This window comes from Chiloscyllium plagiosum, unplaced genomic scaffold (genome assembly GCF_037043375.1).
Source record: "Chiloscyllium plagiosum isolate Xiang-an unplaced genomic scaffold, Cpla_swu_hap1 HiC_scaffold_4, whole genome shotgun sequence".
NCBI classification, from domain to species: domain Eukaryota; kingdom Metazoa; phylum Chordata; class Chondrichthyes; order Orectolobiformes; family Hemiscylliidae; genus Chiloscyllium; species Chiloscyllium plagiosum.
In genome coordinates, this window is record NW_028270142.1 from 132738115 (window position 1) to 132751674 (window position 13560).

General features: G+C 39.1%; 1 protein-coding gene across 2 annotated transcripts in view; it reads right to left on the minus strand.

Moving 5' to 3' along the window:
• LOC122548766 (piezo-type mechanosensitive ion channel component 2) overlaps positions 1–13560 on the minus strand; it is a 782240-nt gene that overhangs the window by 255511 nt on the left and 513169 nt on the right. For both annotated transcript variants that reach the window (XM_087986703.1, XM_087986702.1), the window contains exons 10-11: positions 10501–10539; positions 3741–3879 (exon numbers count right to left, since the gene is read on the minus strand). In XM_087986703.1, coding sequence (XP_087842829.1) covers positions 3741–3879; positions 10501–10539 — 178 coding nt within the window. The remainder of the gene's footprint in view (positions 1–3740; positions 3880–10500; positions 10540–13560) is intronic.

The window sequence follows — 13560 nt, forward strand, 5'->3', positions numbered from 1 at the left end:
GGTTTCTGATTCCAACCCATTGATTGAGTACTGTATTACGGATACTTGGGACCATCACCTCAAATTCTCCTCACAGCCATTCATCACCCTGATATAGAAATAAATCACAATTCACTCAGTAGTGCTGGGTCAAAATCCTAGAAATCTCTTCCTTACAACATTGTAGCTGTACCTATAACAAAGGGACTTTACAGGACAGCTATGTTTCAAGGACCTATAGACTATTCCAACCAGTGTCTTCTTCCCATTATTATTTCTTAATTCCATCCATATGAACACTATATCATTCAATCCAAGATATTTTCTTGCTATCATACTTATCCCAGCTAACTAACAAAACTATTTCACACTTCCCTTCCTGCCTCTCTTTTTGAAATGTTATATACCCTGAATATTTTATTCCCAACTTCCCCATAATGGCTAAAAGGTCATAGTCATTAACCTGTACTTTGCATTAATTCATTTATTCTAGTCTGAATGCTACACCCATTTAAGTGAAGGGTCATTTATTTTATTTTTACACCATTTTTCTCCTTTAACTCTATCTGCTGCTGTTTTCTTGTGTTTGTACATTCTGCCTATTCCTGACTCAAACTCAGCACCATTATCAAGAGAGTTAGACTGCAATGCTACCAAATCCTTTTGCTTTGCTAGCCTATGTCCTCCTCCTCCTGAGCCTTCCTCCTCATTTAATTAATGCCCTCTCTACAGTCCTGTTATTCAACTCACCAGGCAATTGGTCCCAGCACAGTTCAAGTGAAACCCATCCAACTGGAACAGTGCCCTTCTACCCCAATACTGGTGCCAATGCCTGTGAACTGAAATCCATTTCTGCTACATCAATCTTTAAGACACGGAGTTAACTCCTTGGCTTTATTTACCCTGAACCAATTTGCCTGTGGCTTAGTTAGTAATCCTGACATTATTAAATTGGAGAATTTCCTTTTTAGTTTCACTCTGAGCTGTTTACAATCTTCCAGGAGATCCTCTTTTTCACTCCTATCAAAATCATTAGTACCAACAGGTATGACAACAGCTGGATTCCTCCCCTCCCTTAGCAATTAGTTCTGTTCCCAATGGGGAAGTTGTGGTCTTCCTATAATGGAGTGGCCTGCCCGCTGGGTTACAGAGTGAGGGGAGGCTTCTGAATTGTCCCTATTCAGCCAAGATGAGACTGGGGTTGGCTGCTGAAAGCTACCCACCTACATTATTTCTACATGCCACATCTTCTTGCTACCTCCAATAACTCCAAAAAAAGGTACCTCATGAATCCATGGTGGTAGCTCAGAGTGACTGCCAGCCTCGGATTATTTGAGAGTTTCAGGTTACAGTCCAGAAAGTGAACCAGCAGAAAGCCCATTGCGTGACCACTTTAGTGCTGATAGACTCATGATTCTTTTCTATGTATATTTGTTTTCAGGCAGTTTCAGGTATGGTGGAACATCACAGTCCAGAAAGTGAACTAGCAAAAAGCTCATTGGGTGACCACTTTAGTGCTGATTGTTATGAAATTGAATGCATGTACTGTGCCTTTAAAAGAGAGTGAATGCCGTTCTGAACTGAGACATTACAACCACCTGTGTATATGACTAGGTGGCAGTCCCTGATTGTACTAGAAAATTGAAAAGACGTAACATTTGGCTATGGAATGGATACCTGTGTCTTGATTGTTGTTTTGACAACAATTTGAATTTAACCAGTTTAAATTATGCTCCAGGATACTAAATCCCAACTAAGTTTGAATTTATTGCTTTGCCAGCATTGAATCAATGAGACGATCATTGTTGGGGGGGTATAAAATTGGTCATTTGGAAAATTAGTCAGAGAGCAATTGCCATTGAGACAGAAACACATGGGGTGCTATCATCTTGCTCTCCAAGAAATTAGAAAACACTCTATCAAAGGTACCTTTTCATATGAAACATATCTGCAGTAAAAAAAAAGACCAACCAAGGTATTCAGCAGCTGAAAGAATGAAGTCACAGAAGAGGACAGCAGTTATATGGTTTTGAAATTAAGTTTACTTAATTTTAATAAGAGTCTTATCGGAACAATATATTATTATTATTGAGTTGGAGGCAGATGGTAAGCAGTTAAGAGAAAGGGGGCTGAGAGTTGTGAACAGTTGTTTAATGTTCACTTTTAGAGTTAAAAAATAAATCGATATTATTTTCTTTAAACAGCAGAATTTGGGAGTTCCCTGCCACTCATATTTTAACAGATTATGAGGCAAGGTGTGCTTTTCTGTGTGTTTGGTCTACTTAACAGAGGGGTTCACCTCCGTGTTGTGACATGATAGACACATTATTCTTTCCTATTTATATGCCTAGAACTACACTTAGATCAAAGGATAGAAATTCTACGCTTAAAGGACCAAATTAGTTTGAAAATTACAAAGATGTGGGAAAACAACTATACAGTAGGAATAACAGGACACTATAATTATCCTAATATAAACTGAGACAATAATTTGGCATACAAGGAGAAGGGCAAGTGTTTTGAAGATTGTTCAGGAGATTTTTCTTGATCCATGTGTTTCCAGTGTAAAAAGGAAGGAGCAATTTTTGGTTCTGTTTTTAGGGAATGTGCTGAGTCAAGTAGACCTTAGGCTGGAATTTTACAATTCCTTCCTCTCCCAGTTTCAGGGTGGCAGATGGGAGAGTACATTAAAATTATACATCATACTAATGGAGTTATTTGCAGCACTATGCACTCACTGCTGCTATTCTTACAGTGGTGAGGGTGATATTTAGTGGACTGCTTGCCTGTGGGCTGATTGATACTCATTATTGGCCAATTAATGTATTCTCGGAGACTCTTCCTGACATGGCTAGGGACAAGAAGAATCATTATTTATTGCTGGTCATAAATGTTATAAACACTTCTAAAACTGAGGAAAGCACTTGAAAAAAGTTTATTGAAGTTATTACTCAGTGAAGCAGAGATATGAGTAACCATTGGCCTCTGAGATCAACTGGGAATCATTTGGACTGCTATTAGGACGAAAATTCTGTGAAGAGTATGATATGTGATGAGCATAAAGGTGAATTTTTTGTTCTGTAGGATAAGATACCTACAAATTAAAATAATGTTTGATCATTCATGACTTTAGACATATGTCATAGTGAAAGATTTAAAATGTGAAATCTTCCTGAGTCAGTCTTTCAGCTGAGCATTCAAATTACTTTTAAACATTATCAGCATCCATAGAGATCATGACACTAAGCTGCTCTTTGATACAGCAATCACTGACATGTCTAACCAAATGGTTTCCTTTTGTGCTGTATCTATGATTCAATGATAATAAAATTGGACCAGAATAATATCAAAGTCATAAACAAATTCCTTAAGTAATGGCAATAAATCTTTCAAATTATTAACTGATATCAGTTTGTATTGTGGACATGTTGCATGTTGCAAAAATTGGTAATATAGAAGGGCAGAGTCCTACACCAGCTCTGTACATGACTACTGGTACACAAATCAGTGCATTTAACTGACCTCACAGGGTTCTTCGGCTAATGTTAGATCCAGATTGTTAAATCTGTTTGAAGTCAATTTTTGCAATAGGTGGGCATCTCTCCTGAGCATATTAAGAACATTTCATTTAGTTTGATAATGTTGATCTCACTTGAAAGCAGTGGTTTACTTTCAATTTTGATTGAATTGAGGTTCATTTTTTGAAATGGATAATTTTGAAAACGTTAATAGGAACGCAACAACAACCATATTTAACTTACCTGGGGATTCGTCAGGCATCTCCCATTTATATTGTGGTGTGGAGTACATCTCTACTGTGGTTGGACCATTCTCAGCTTGCAATGCAGAATTCATATTATGATAGTCTACAGGGTTTCCATTTACTGTTACAAGCAAAGCCTGTAATATAATCAAAAATATCAGTAGTTTATAATATTTTCCAGAAATCCTGTTTAAAACATTCTGCAATCACTTATGATTTTTAATTTTGAAGAAACACTAGTCACCAATGAAAAGATTATTTGTGAAGAACATTTATTAAGTCCACTGACTGGAGAGAAGATTGTTTTATTCTTTAAAAAGAATGGTATTGATTAAGGGAAAAAGTAATTCGAGGAAATTTAGCGCAAAGAGTATTCATTTTGTGATAGTTTTGAAAAATGGGTTACATTTAGTAACTGTGATTTGCTTTTTTTTGGAGAAGACCATTGCGATGTTGGATACCAGTCAAGTGGGCTGCTTTGTCCTGGACATCCACTTTGTCAAGACCTCTCAGGATCTTGTATGCCTCCATCAAGTCTCATCTTAATCTTATAAATTCCAGCAAATACAAGTCTAGCCTGTCCAACTTGTTAAGACAACACATTTCATTTCAGGGATTCATTTAGGAAACCAAGTTCTGTTCCTATCTCAGCAGTCACCATTCACAGAAAAAGATTCCTTTTTATTCTTTCTGATAAAATCGACAATTTCATATTTTCCCACATTATACCCATTTATCACATAATTTCACTCACTTAATCTATCTACATCCTTTTCTAACTTTCATACGTCCTTTTCACAACTTATTTTCCTACTTATATTTGGGTCATCAGTAAATTTAATAATCATACTTTGGTCTTTTCATTCATCTCATTTAAATGTTGAGGCCCTAGCACTGGTTCAATGGGCCAAAAAGATTTTCTTCTGTGCTGTAGACTTCTATGACTCTATGACGCTGATCTCTGTGACAAATCATTCAAGGTATCTTGCCATTCAAATAACAATCCATTAGTGCCTGCTCTCCGTTTGCTCATCCATCTTCTATCTGTGCCAATATGTTATTGCTAATACAATGAGCTTTTATTTTCAGCAATAACAATTGATTATTAAATGTCTTCTAGTAATCTACATCCACTAGTTCCTATTTGTCCACAATGCATTGAAAACAGCAAATGCTGGTGATCACAACTGGTCAGACATGGATTCTGTCTGACCCATTGTGATCTCCAGCATTTGTTGTTTTTAGTACGGATTCCAGCATCTGCAGTAACTTGTTCCTACATGCTGTCCATAATGCATGTTACTTTCTCAAATACTCCAATAAATTGGTTAAACATGACTTCTCTTTCACAAAATTGTATTCACTCTGGCTCATTAGCTTTTGCCATTCTACAGACCCTGCCTTAACATCTTTAATAATGTTAAAAATCACACAACACCAGGTTATCGTCCAACAGGTTTATTTGGAAGTACCCCAGTCCAACACTGGCACCTCCACATCATCTTTAATAATAACATATAATATCATCCTGATCAGATATTAAGCCAATTGACCTATAGTTTCCAGCTTTCTATCCCCACCTCACTTTTTGAATATAGGAATTATGTTCATTATTTTCAATTCCAACAGAATCTCTCCTGAACCTAAAGAGTTTTCTAATTTGAAAACCAACACAAGGGTCACCAAGTCAAAACATTAACACTGGTTTTCTCTCTACAGTTGCTACTAGATCTGCTGCGTTTCTACAGCACTTTCTTTTTTGCATCAGATTTTCAGCATTCACAGTTCTTTGTTTTTATATTGACAATCTCACTGACCACTTCTTTTAAGACTCAGGATGAAACCTAGTAGGGCCCATGAACTCATCAGCACACAGATCCAGCAACATGCTCAGTACCCCTCCCCTATCGATTGTAATTTTTTGAGTTTTTCCTTCCATTATATTTTACATTTACAACTATTTGTGGCATATGTCTTATGAATACAGTGAAGACAGATTTTAAATACCTGTTAAATTCATCTACCATCTCCTTATTTTCCATTAAATCCCTAGATGCACTTTCTATAGGAGCAAGTTTAACTATGTGAACTTTTTGCTTTTTATCGACTATAGAAACTCTATTTGTTTTCTATTTCTAACTAACTTTCTCACGTATTTTAATTATTCATCTCTCAGTAATCTTTTAGTCACTCTCTGCTATTTTCATATTTTGCCAGTATGCTGACCTATCACTCAACTTTGTACTAATTTGCTTTTATTCTTAAATTTATTGTAATTTTTTTGAGTTAATTTCCTCACCCTGGGAAATTTTCTTTCTCACTGGAATGTATCTATGCTGTGTATTTTTAAATATCCACTTAACTATCTGGCACTGGATCGCTCTTGAACTAACACTTCAACTGATTTTCTCCTGCTCCTAACTTTTATGCTTTCAGCTGATTGTGTGTGGCAATGACCCACAAACCATAGAACAACCAGATAAACCTACTATTGTGATTTTTCTTGGAGGAAAAGAATATTGGCTAAGGCACTGAAGATGGTATTGTGTTTCTATTTAGTGCTACAAGCTCCCCTATGTTTACCTAAGATGGCATATGTGGCAGTAGTTTATTATCTATTTTAAAACACATTGAAGTGTAACTCTCTGTTATGTGCTCATGTCTCTGCAGTGTGGTTTGACACAATAAGTGGTCAGGTGTCATCACTGGACCAAGGATATTGGATAGAACACAAACTGGCTCAACAAGACCATAAGAAAGAAGAGCAGAATTAGGTGATTAGGCTCAAGTCTGCTCCGCCATTCAATCATGGCTGACTTCACTTAATGTCTTGGCCTCCACAGACTTGTGCGGTAATGGATCCCACAGATTCTGACTGAAGAAATTCCTCCTCAATTCTAAAGGGTTGTTCCTCACTCTGAGGCTGTGCCTTTAGATCTTTGTCTCTCCTAATAGTGGAAATATCTTCTCCATGTCCAGGCTTTCCAGTATTCTGTAAGTTTAAATGAGATCCCCCTCATCCTTCTAAGCTCCACTGAGTACAGACGCAGTGTACTCAACTTAATTCCCAGCATCATTCTCATGAACCTTCTCTGGAACCTGTCAAAGGCCAGCATGTCCTTCCTTAAATAGGAACATTAATCTGTTCAAAATTTCCCAAACATGATTTGACCATAGCCTTATAAAGCCTCAACAGTACATCCCTGCTTTTGTATTCTTGTCCTTTCCAAATGAATGCTAACATTGCATTTTCCTTCCTAAGTGCCAACTGAATCTGCATGATAACCTTGAGAATCCTGAATGAAGTCCCTTTGTACTTCAGATTTCTGAAGCATTTCCCCATTTAGAAAATAGAGTATGCCCGTATTCTTCCAATCAAAGTACACATTCCCACATTATATTCCAACTACCGCTCTGTTGCCTACTCACCTCGTCTGTCCAAGACCACCTTCAATGTCTTTGTTTTCTCAACACTACCTGCCCCTCCATCTATCTTTGCATCATCTGCAAACATAGCAACAATGCTCTCAGTTCCTTCATCCAGATTATTAATGTATAATTTGAATAGCTGTGATTCCAACACAGACCCCTATGGAAGTGCACTTGTCACCTGCTGCCATCTGTTTATCCCCACTCTCTGCTTTCTACCAGTCAGCTAATCCTCTATCCATGCCAATATCATGCTCCTAAAAGCTTGGGCTCACCTTATTTAGCAGCCTCCTGTACTGCACCTTGTCAAAGCCCTTCTAAAAATCCAAACAGATTATGTTCACTGGGTCTCCTTTGTCCAACTTGCTCCTCAAAGGAGTTTAACAGATTTGTCAGGCATGATCGCCCCTTAATGAAGCCATGCTGACTCAGCCATATTTTACCATGCACTCCCAAGTACTCTGCAGTCTCATCCTTAATAATTGGCTATAAAATCTTATTAATGACTGAGGTCAGGCTCACCGATCATAATTTCCTGTTTTTTGCCTCCCCTCCCTTCTTAAACAGGGGTGTTACATTAGCCATTCTCCTGTCTTCCAGAACCTCCCTTAATTCCAGTGATTGAAAGATCACCACCAACTGCAGGGTGAATTCTATCATGTTATGGTCTGTACTCCATAGAGGTTCCTTACGTTTCGTTCCATTATCAAATCTGCCTCATTACATGTTAACAAATCAAGAATTGTCTATTTCCTGGTGGACTCTACCACAAGCCGCTTTGAAAAAAGCCATCTTGTAGATATTCTACAAATTTGTTTTATTGGTATTCTGCTTTTCCAAGTCCATCTACATATTGAAGACCCCATGATTATTGTAATAGTGCCTTTCTTACATGCCTTTTCTATCTCCATATTTATTTTCTGCCCTTATCCAACTCTCATCAGGGTCATTTTTACCTATGCAGTTCCTCAATTCTATTCTCAACTCTGTGCCTTCCAATCCTATATTGCTTCTTGCTATTGATTTGATTGTATTTCTTCCAAACAAGGCAACCATTCCCCCTCTACCTGTCCTTTTAATGACACATATCCTTAGATATTTAGTTCACAACCCTGATCGCTTGCAACCATGTCTCGGTGATGCTCACAACTTCATATTGGAATTTAAATTGGCATTTTTCAAGCTCATTTGCCTTGTTTTGCATAAAGTACACACTTAAGTACAATATCCTAAGACGTGTGTTGACCACTCCCCTTCTCTTAGTTGTCCTCTTATCTGCTATGCCTGAAATTAAATTCGGTGAACCCCCCGATGCTCACCTTCCACCCTACCATAAACCAAATCATCCGCCGACATTTCCGCCACCTCCAAACGGACCCCACCACCAGGGATATATTTCCTTCCCCATCCCTTTCCGCCTTCCGCAAAGACCATTCCCTCTGTGACTACCTGGTCAGGTCCACGCCCCCCTACAACCCACCCTCCTGTCCTGGTACCTTCCTCTGCCACCGCAGGAATTGCAAAACCTGCGCCCACACCTCCTCCCTCACCTCCATCCAAGGCCCTAAAGGAGCCTTCCACATCCATCAAAGTTTTACCTGCACATCCACCAATATTATTTATTGTATCCATTGCTCCCGATGCAGTCTCCTCTACATTGAGGAGACTGGACGCCTCCTCGCAGAGCACTTTGGGGAACATCTCTGGGACACCCGCACCAATCAACGACACCGCCCTGTGGCCCAACATTTCAACTCCCCCTCCCACTCTGCCGAGGACATGGAGGTCCTGGGCCTCCTTCACCACCGCTCCCTCACCACCCGATTCCTGGAGGAAGAATGCCTCATCTTCCGCCTCAGAACATTTCAACCCCAGGGCATCAATATGGACTTCACCAGTTTCCTCATTTCCCCTTCCCCCACCTCACCCCAGTTCCAAACTTCCAGCTCAGCACTGTCCCCATGACTTGTCCTACCTGCTTATCTTCCTTTGCTCCTATCCACTCCACCCTCCTCCCTGGCCTATCACCTTCATCCCCTCCCCCACTCACCTATTGTACTCCATGCTACTTTCTCCCCATCCCCACCCTCCTCTCATTTATCTCTCCCATCTTCAGGCACTCTGCCTGTATTCCTGATGAAGGGCTTTTGCCGAAACATCGATTTTACTGCTCCTCGGATTCTGCCTGAACTGTTGTGCTTTTCCAGCACCTCTAATCCAGATTCCTTTCCATACTCTTTTGTTCTAGAAACTTTAATAATCTTTCATGAGCCATCCCCACCCCAACCATTTACATATAAAAGGCAAGATAACGTTTTATAATTCTGCCCTAATATTTATTAGTTCATTTTTATTTGTGATGTGTGACATACAACAATTCTTAAATACTTGATTTATTTTACAGTGTTCTGGAGTGGAGAACACTGTCCATCATTTTGATTCTACTCCTTTCCACCCACTGTGTATCCCTCCATCCCATGGTTTACTGACAGCAGAGTTGACCTTTATCCATTACTAACATATACTATTAACACATATTTTTCATTTAAATGTATTCTCTATGACCACTAGCATTCCCTTTGATTTTTGCTCTGGGCACCTTCACAATTCTTTTCCAGTTACTGATCCTCCCCACTTCGTATTAAGCATAAAAAGTATAATTTTCCAGCCCACCTCAGTTCCAAAGAAATCATACTAGACTCAAAATGTTAACTCTGTTTCATTGTCAGATCTGCTGAGTTTCTTCAGCATTTTCTGTCTTGATTTCAGATCTGAAAATGCGTTGCTGGAAAAGCGCAGCAGGTCAGGCAGCATCCAGGGAACAGGAGAATCGATGTTTCGGGCATAAGCCCTTCTTCAGGCTTATGCCCAAAACGTCGATTCTCCTGTTCCCTGGATGCTGCCTGACCTGCTGCGCTTTTCCAGCAACACATTTTCAGCTCTGATCTCCAGCATCTGCAGACCTCACTTTCTCCTCTTGATTTCAGATCTCCAGATTCTGTGGTTACTGTGTTTTTATCTTATTAAATTTCAGTTTTGAATGTTTCTGTACCATTCTTTTTGAATGCTATATAGCAAGGGATTGCAGAAAGAAGTTAGAAATTGCAATTTCTACTTTGCTTTCCTAACAATGGAAAACATAAAGCATCCTTGTGACAGTTTAAAAATCTGTAGAAACATTGAAACAATGTCTACTTCTAGATTAAGCAGATAAAAAACAAATAGCTTTATAGTCACAAATGTATTGAGGATCTTGAGTATTATTACTGTCTATTTAGCAATTACTATTATTATAGCATGCATAAACAGAATGGCATTTATTTACTAACATCAGAAGAGTTGGTATCATCCTGGGTAATCGTAAGGAGCTGAAAGAGACAAGAAAGATGAAAATATTACATTCAAGTTTCCAATGGTCCAAGCATGTATCTATTATGTATTAGCTCTTATTTCAGAGAACCCACACATGGTTACTAATACTGACCACTTCATTTATCTCCATAGATATAATTTTTATGACTTGGTGCATTCAGTGAAGAACTTAACTCACCAACTTCAACATATTGTCTCGCTATCACCATTGTTAACAGCTAATCTGAGAATGCAACTTTTTAAAAAAAGGTTTTGTGATTTACACAAGAAGTGAAACTATCATGGTATTCTAACAGATGAAAGGCTTAATAGACAATCAATTTTTCAATGTATAATTTCAGTTACATCACACTGTAAATTTTTGCTATAAATTCTGTGTGTTAGATTGAGTTCTCCACTACCACCTGATGAAGAAGCGACACTCCGAAAGCTAGTGTGCTTCCAATTAAACCTGTTGGACCATAACCTGGTGCGTGATTTTTAACTTTACTCACCAACACTGCATATTAAGAGTTCAATTCTGCTAGACCTGCTGAAATATATAGTTTGAGGGTTTGTGGCTGACAATGGTCTCCACTATTGGAAAAGGAAATCCAATACGGTGGAAACTGGTCTACTGATTCACCATGACCATTTTGTGCTCCGGTTGTAAGCCAAATCCACTCACATGGATCTGGACCCAAATTTCTGTTGTGAGGCAATTTTGGGTAAACTTCTACAATATAAACCTAACCTGTACAAGCATATTTAAAGAATAAGGTGATAAATGGAGTTAAGATAAAGACCACACAGGATCTAATCTAATTGAACCTAATTTAATTGGCTGATGTTTATTCGTACATTTATTACATATATTTGTCCCTAAAGATAAAATAACAGCAGTACTTCTAGTAACATAGCAGAAGTAACCCACACAGATCAAAACCTGCAGTTCAATTTATTTTAAACCAGTTCTCATTACTTGCAGTATGGCTTTACAATTTGTAGGATATTAAACCAGACCCATGTAATTTCTCATTTGCTAAAACAGTAAAACATTTATTAATATTTGTTGTTTTATTATTTTGTGGAGGTGACAATTAAACTAAGAGCTGAATCTTACATTATTTTGGCCAATTCTGAGTTTTTTTTGGAGCATTTTTTTGTTGTGAAGCCAAGTGAGTTCTTTCGCCGTATCTTACCAAACTCATCTCATTACCTAAAAACTGAAAGAACTGCAGATATTGTAGTTGGGAAACAAAAACAGAAGTTGCTGGAAAAGCTCAGCAGGTCTGGCAGCATCTGTGGAGAGAAATCAAAGTTAACGTTAAAAGTTTAATTTCTCTGCATAGATGCTGCCAGAACTGCTGAGCTTTTTTAACAACTTCTGATTTTGTTTCACCTCATTAATTATCACGCCTCTATGGCATGTCTCAAACCTGATTTCCAACTTATCTTACCACACACTGTACTCAGAATAACTCACCACTCAGCAGATACCCCAGAATTCACCATCATTCTTTAAAACCTGATATGCCCCTGCACATGCACAATTAGTCTCTAGCTGCCCTGCATATTTGCCCCAAACATGGTAGAGGGAAATTGGCACCCTGCTTCACAGTCAAGGTCCTGAAGAGAAGAGTGTTGACGTGGCACTTCTTTCACCCCCAGGACCAGAATTGATGGTCAGAACACCAGACTATGCTAGTCTGGTCCAATGTTGGGTTGAGAATTGGAGGGCCCCTTAAACCTGAGTTAACTCAACATTCCATACTCGGTTGTTCCATATTTGGTAGCATGAAGCCTCATATATCTGTGTCACATTAGTAACTAATCTTCTCGAATGTAAACAAATCTCAGAATGAAAACAGAAGAGATCATAAGAATCATCAAGGTCTTGACTTATATTAAAGATTTATCAGGTGACACCCTACACCATTATCAATGCAATGTATTTAGTCTTAGGGGAAATGAAAACTAAGCTTCAAGTGGAGGTGGGAAATGTGATAAAAAGCTGTCCCATGGCCATTGGCCAAGAGGAGTTAGATAGGAAGTTGATTTACATTGATGGCCAGCTCCAAAATAAGGTATATTAATGGGGATAGAAGGCAAGGAAGCAGCAAAAGGCTTCAGGAAATGAACCATACCCTCGCTTTAGTGGAAGACATGGAGTTCCCCTCCATCAGTTCAAGGGAAGAACAAAGACTGTTGGTACTGAGACTGTGATTACGGGATAACTAAAATCAACAGTTCCACTCCAGGTTAAAGCACTCTCAACCGTCTGGACAAATGTCGGCACTGTAGAAAGGTGGTGAATATCTTTTGCCATTCCACCAGCGTGAGTTCCACCATCTTCGATCTGATACCTCACACTCCGTCTATCCCTGCCACTGTGTCAACTCTCATCCAGGATCATGTTCTACCACTCTCACTGCTGCCTGAAACATCTGGCCCATAAACTCTTACTTACACGAACGCCAACACCACTGACTGTGCTTGCACTCTGTGCTGCCAAATCATTTGATCATGACACTTCCCCATAGTAACGGTTGTGCAACCCAGCTTCACTGGTTCAACTTCTTCCAATGAAGAAAACAGTTCACAATAGGGCAGAGAGAATCATAATGGATAGGCTGCTTGGTATTTGGCTCCTCACCTCTTAGGAGGAGAGGAATGCTTAAGCAGGACTAAAACTGGTAATGGAGACTGCCCTTGACCTGTCCGGAGAATCCCTGAATGAAGGCTACCTCCTTGACTTGACAGAGACCTACTGACAACTATGATCAGCTTCCTGTCTTTGTGTCTGCATTAAATGGCATAGCAAGACAGCAGTAATATGAGCCTGATATCTCTAGCTGAAGGTCCAAACATAAAGAGGCAATGCAAGGCTGTGAGCATTAGCTAGGCTCACTGTGAGTGAGTACAATGAGAGCAAGCCAAATGTCCAGAGAGGCAGCCTGGTCCAGTCTATTAGTTGGATGCATTTCCCTTAGTGCACAGTGTTCTTGCAGCAGTATTACAATGATGGTTGTCAGTTC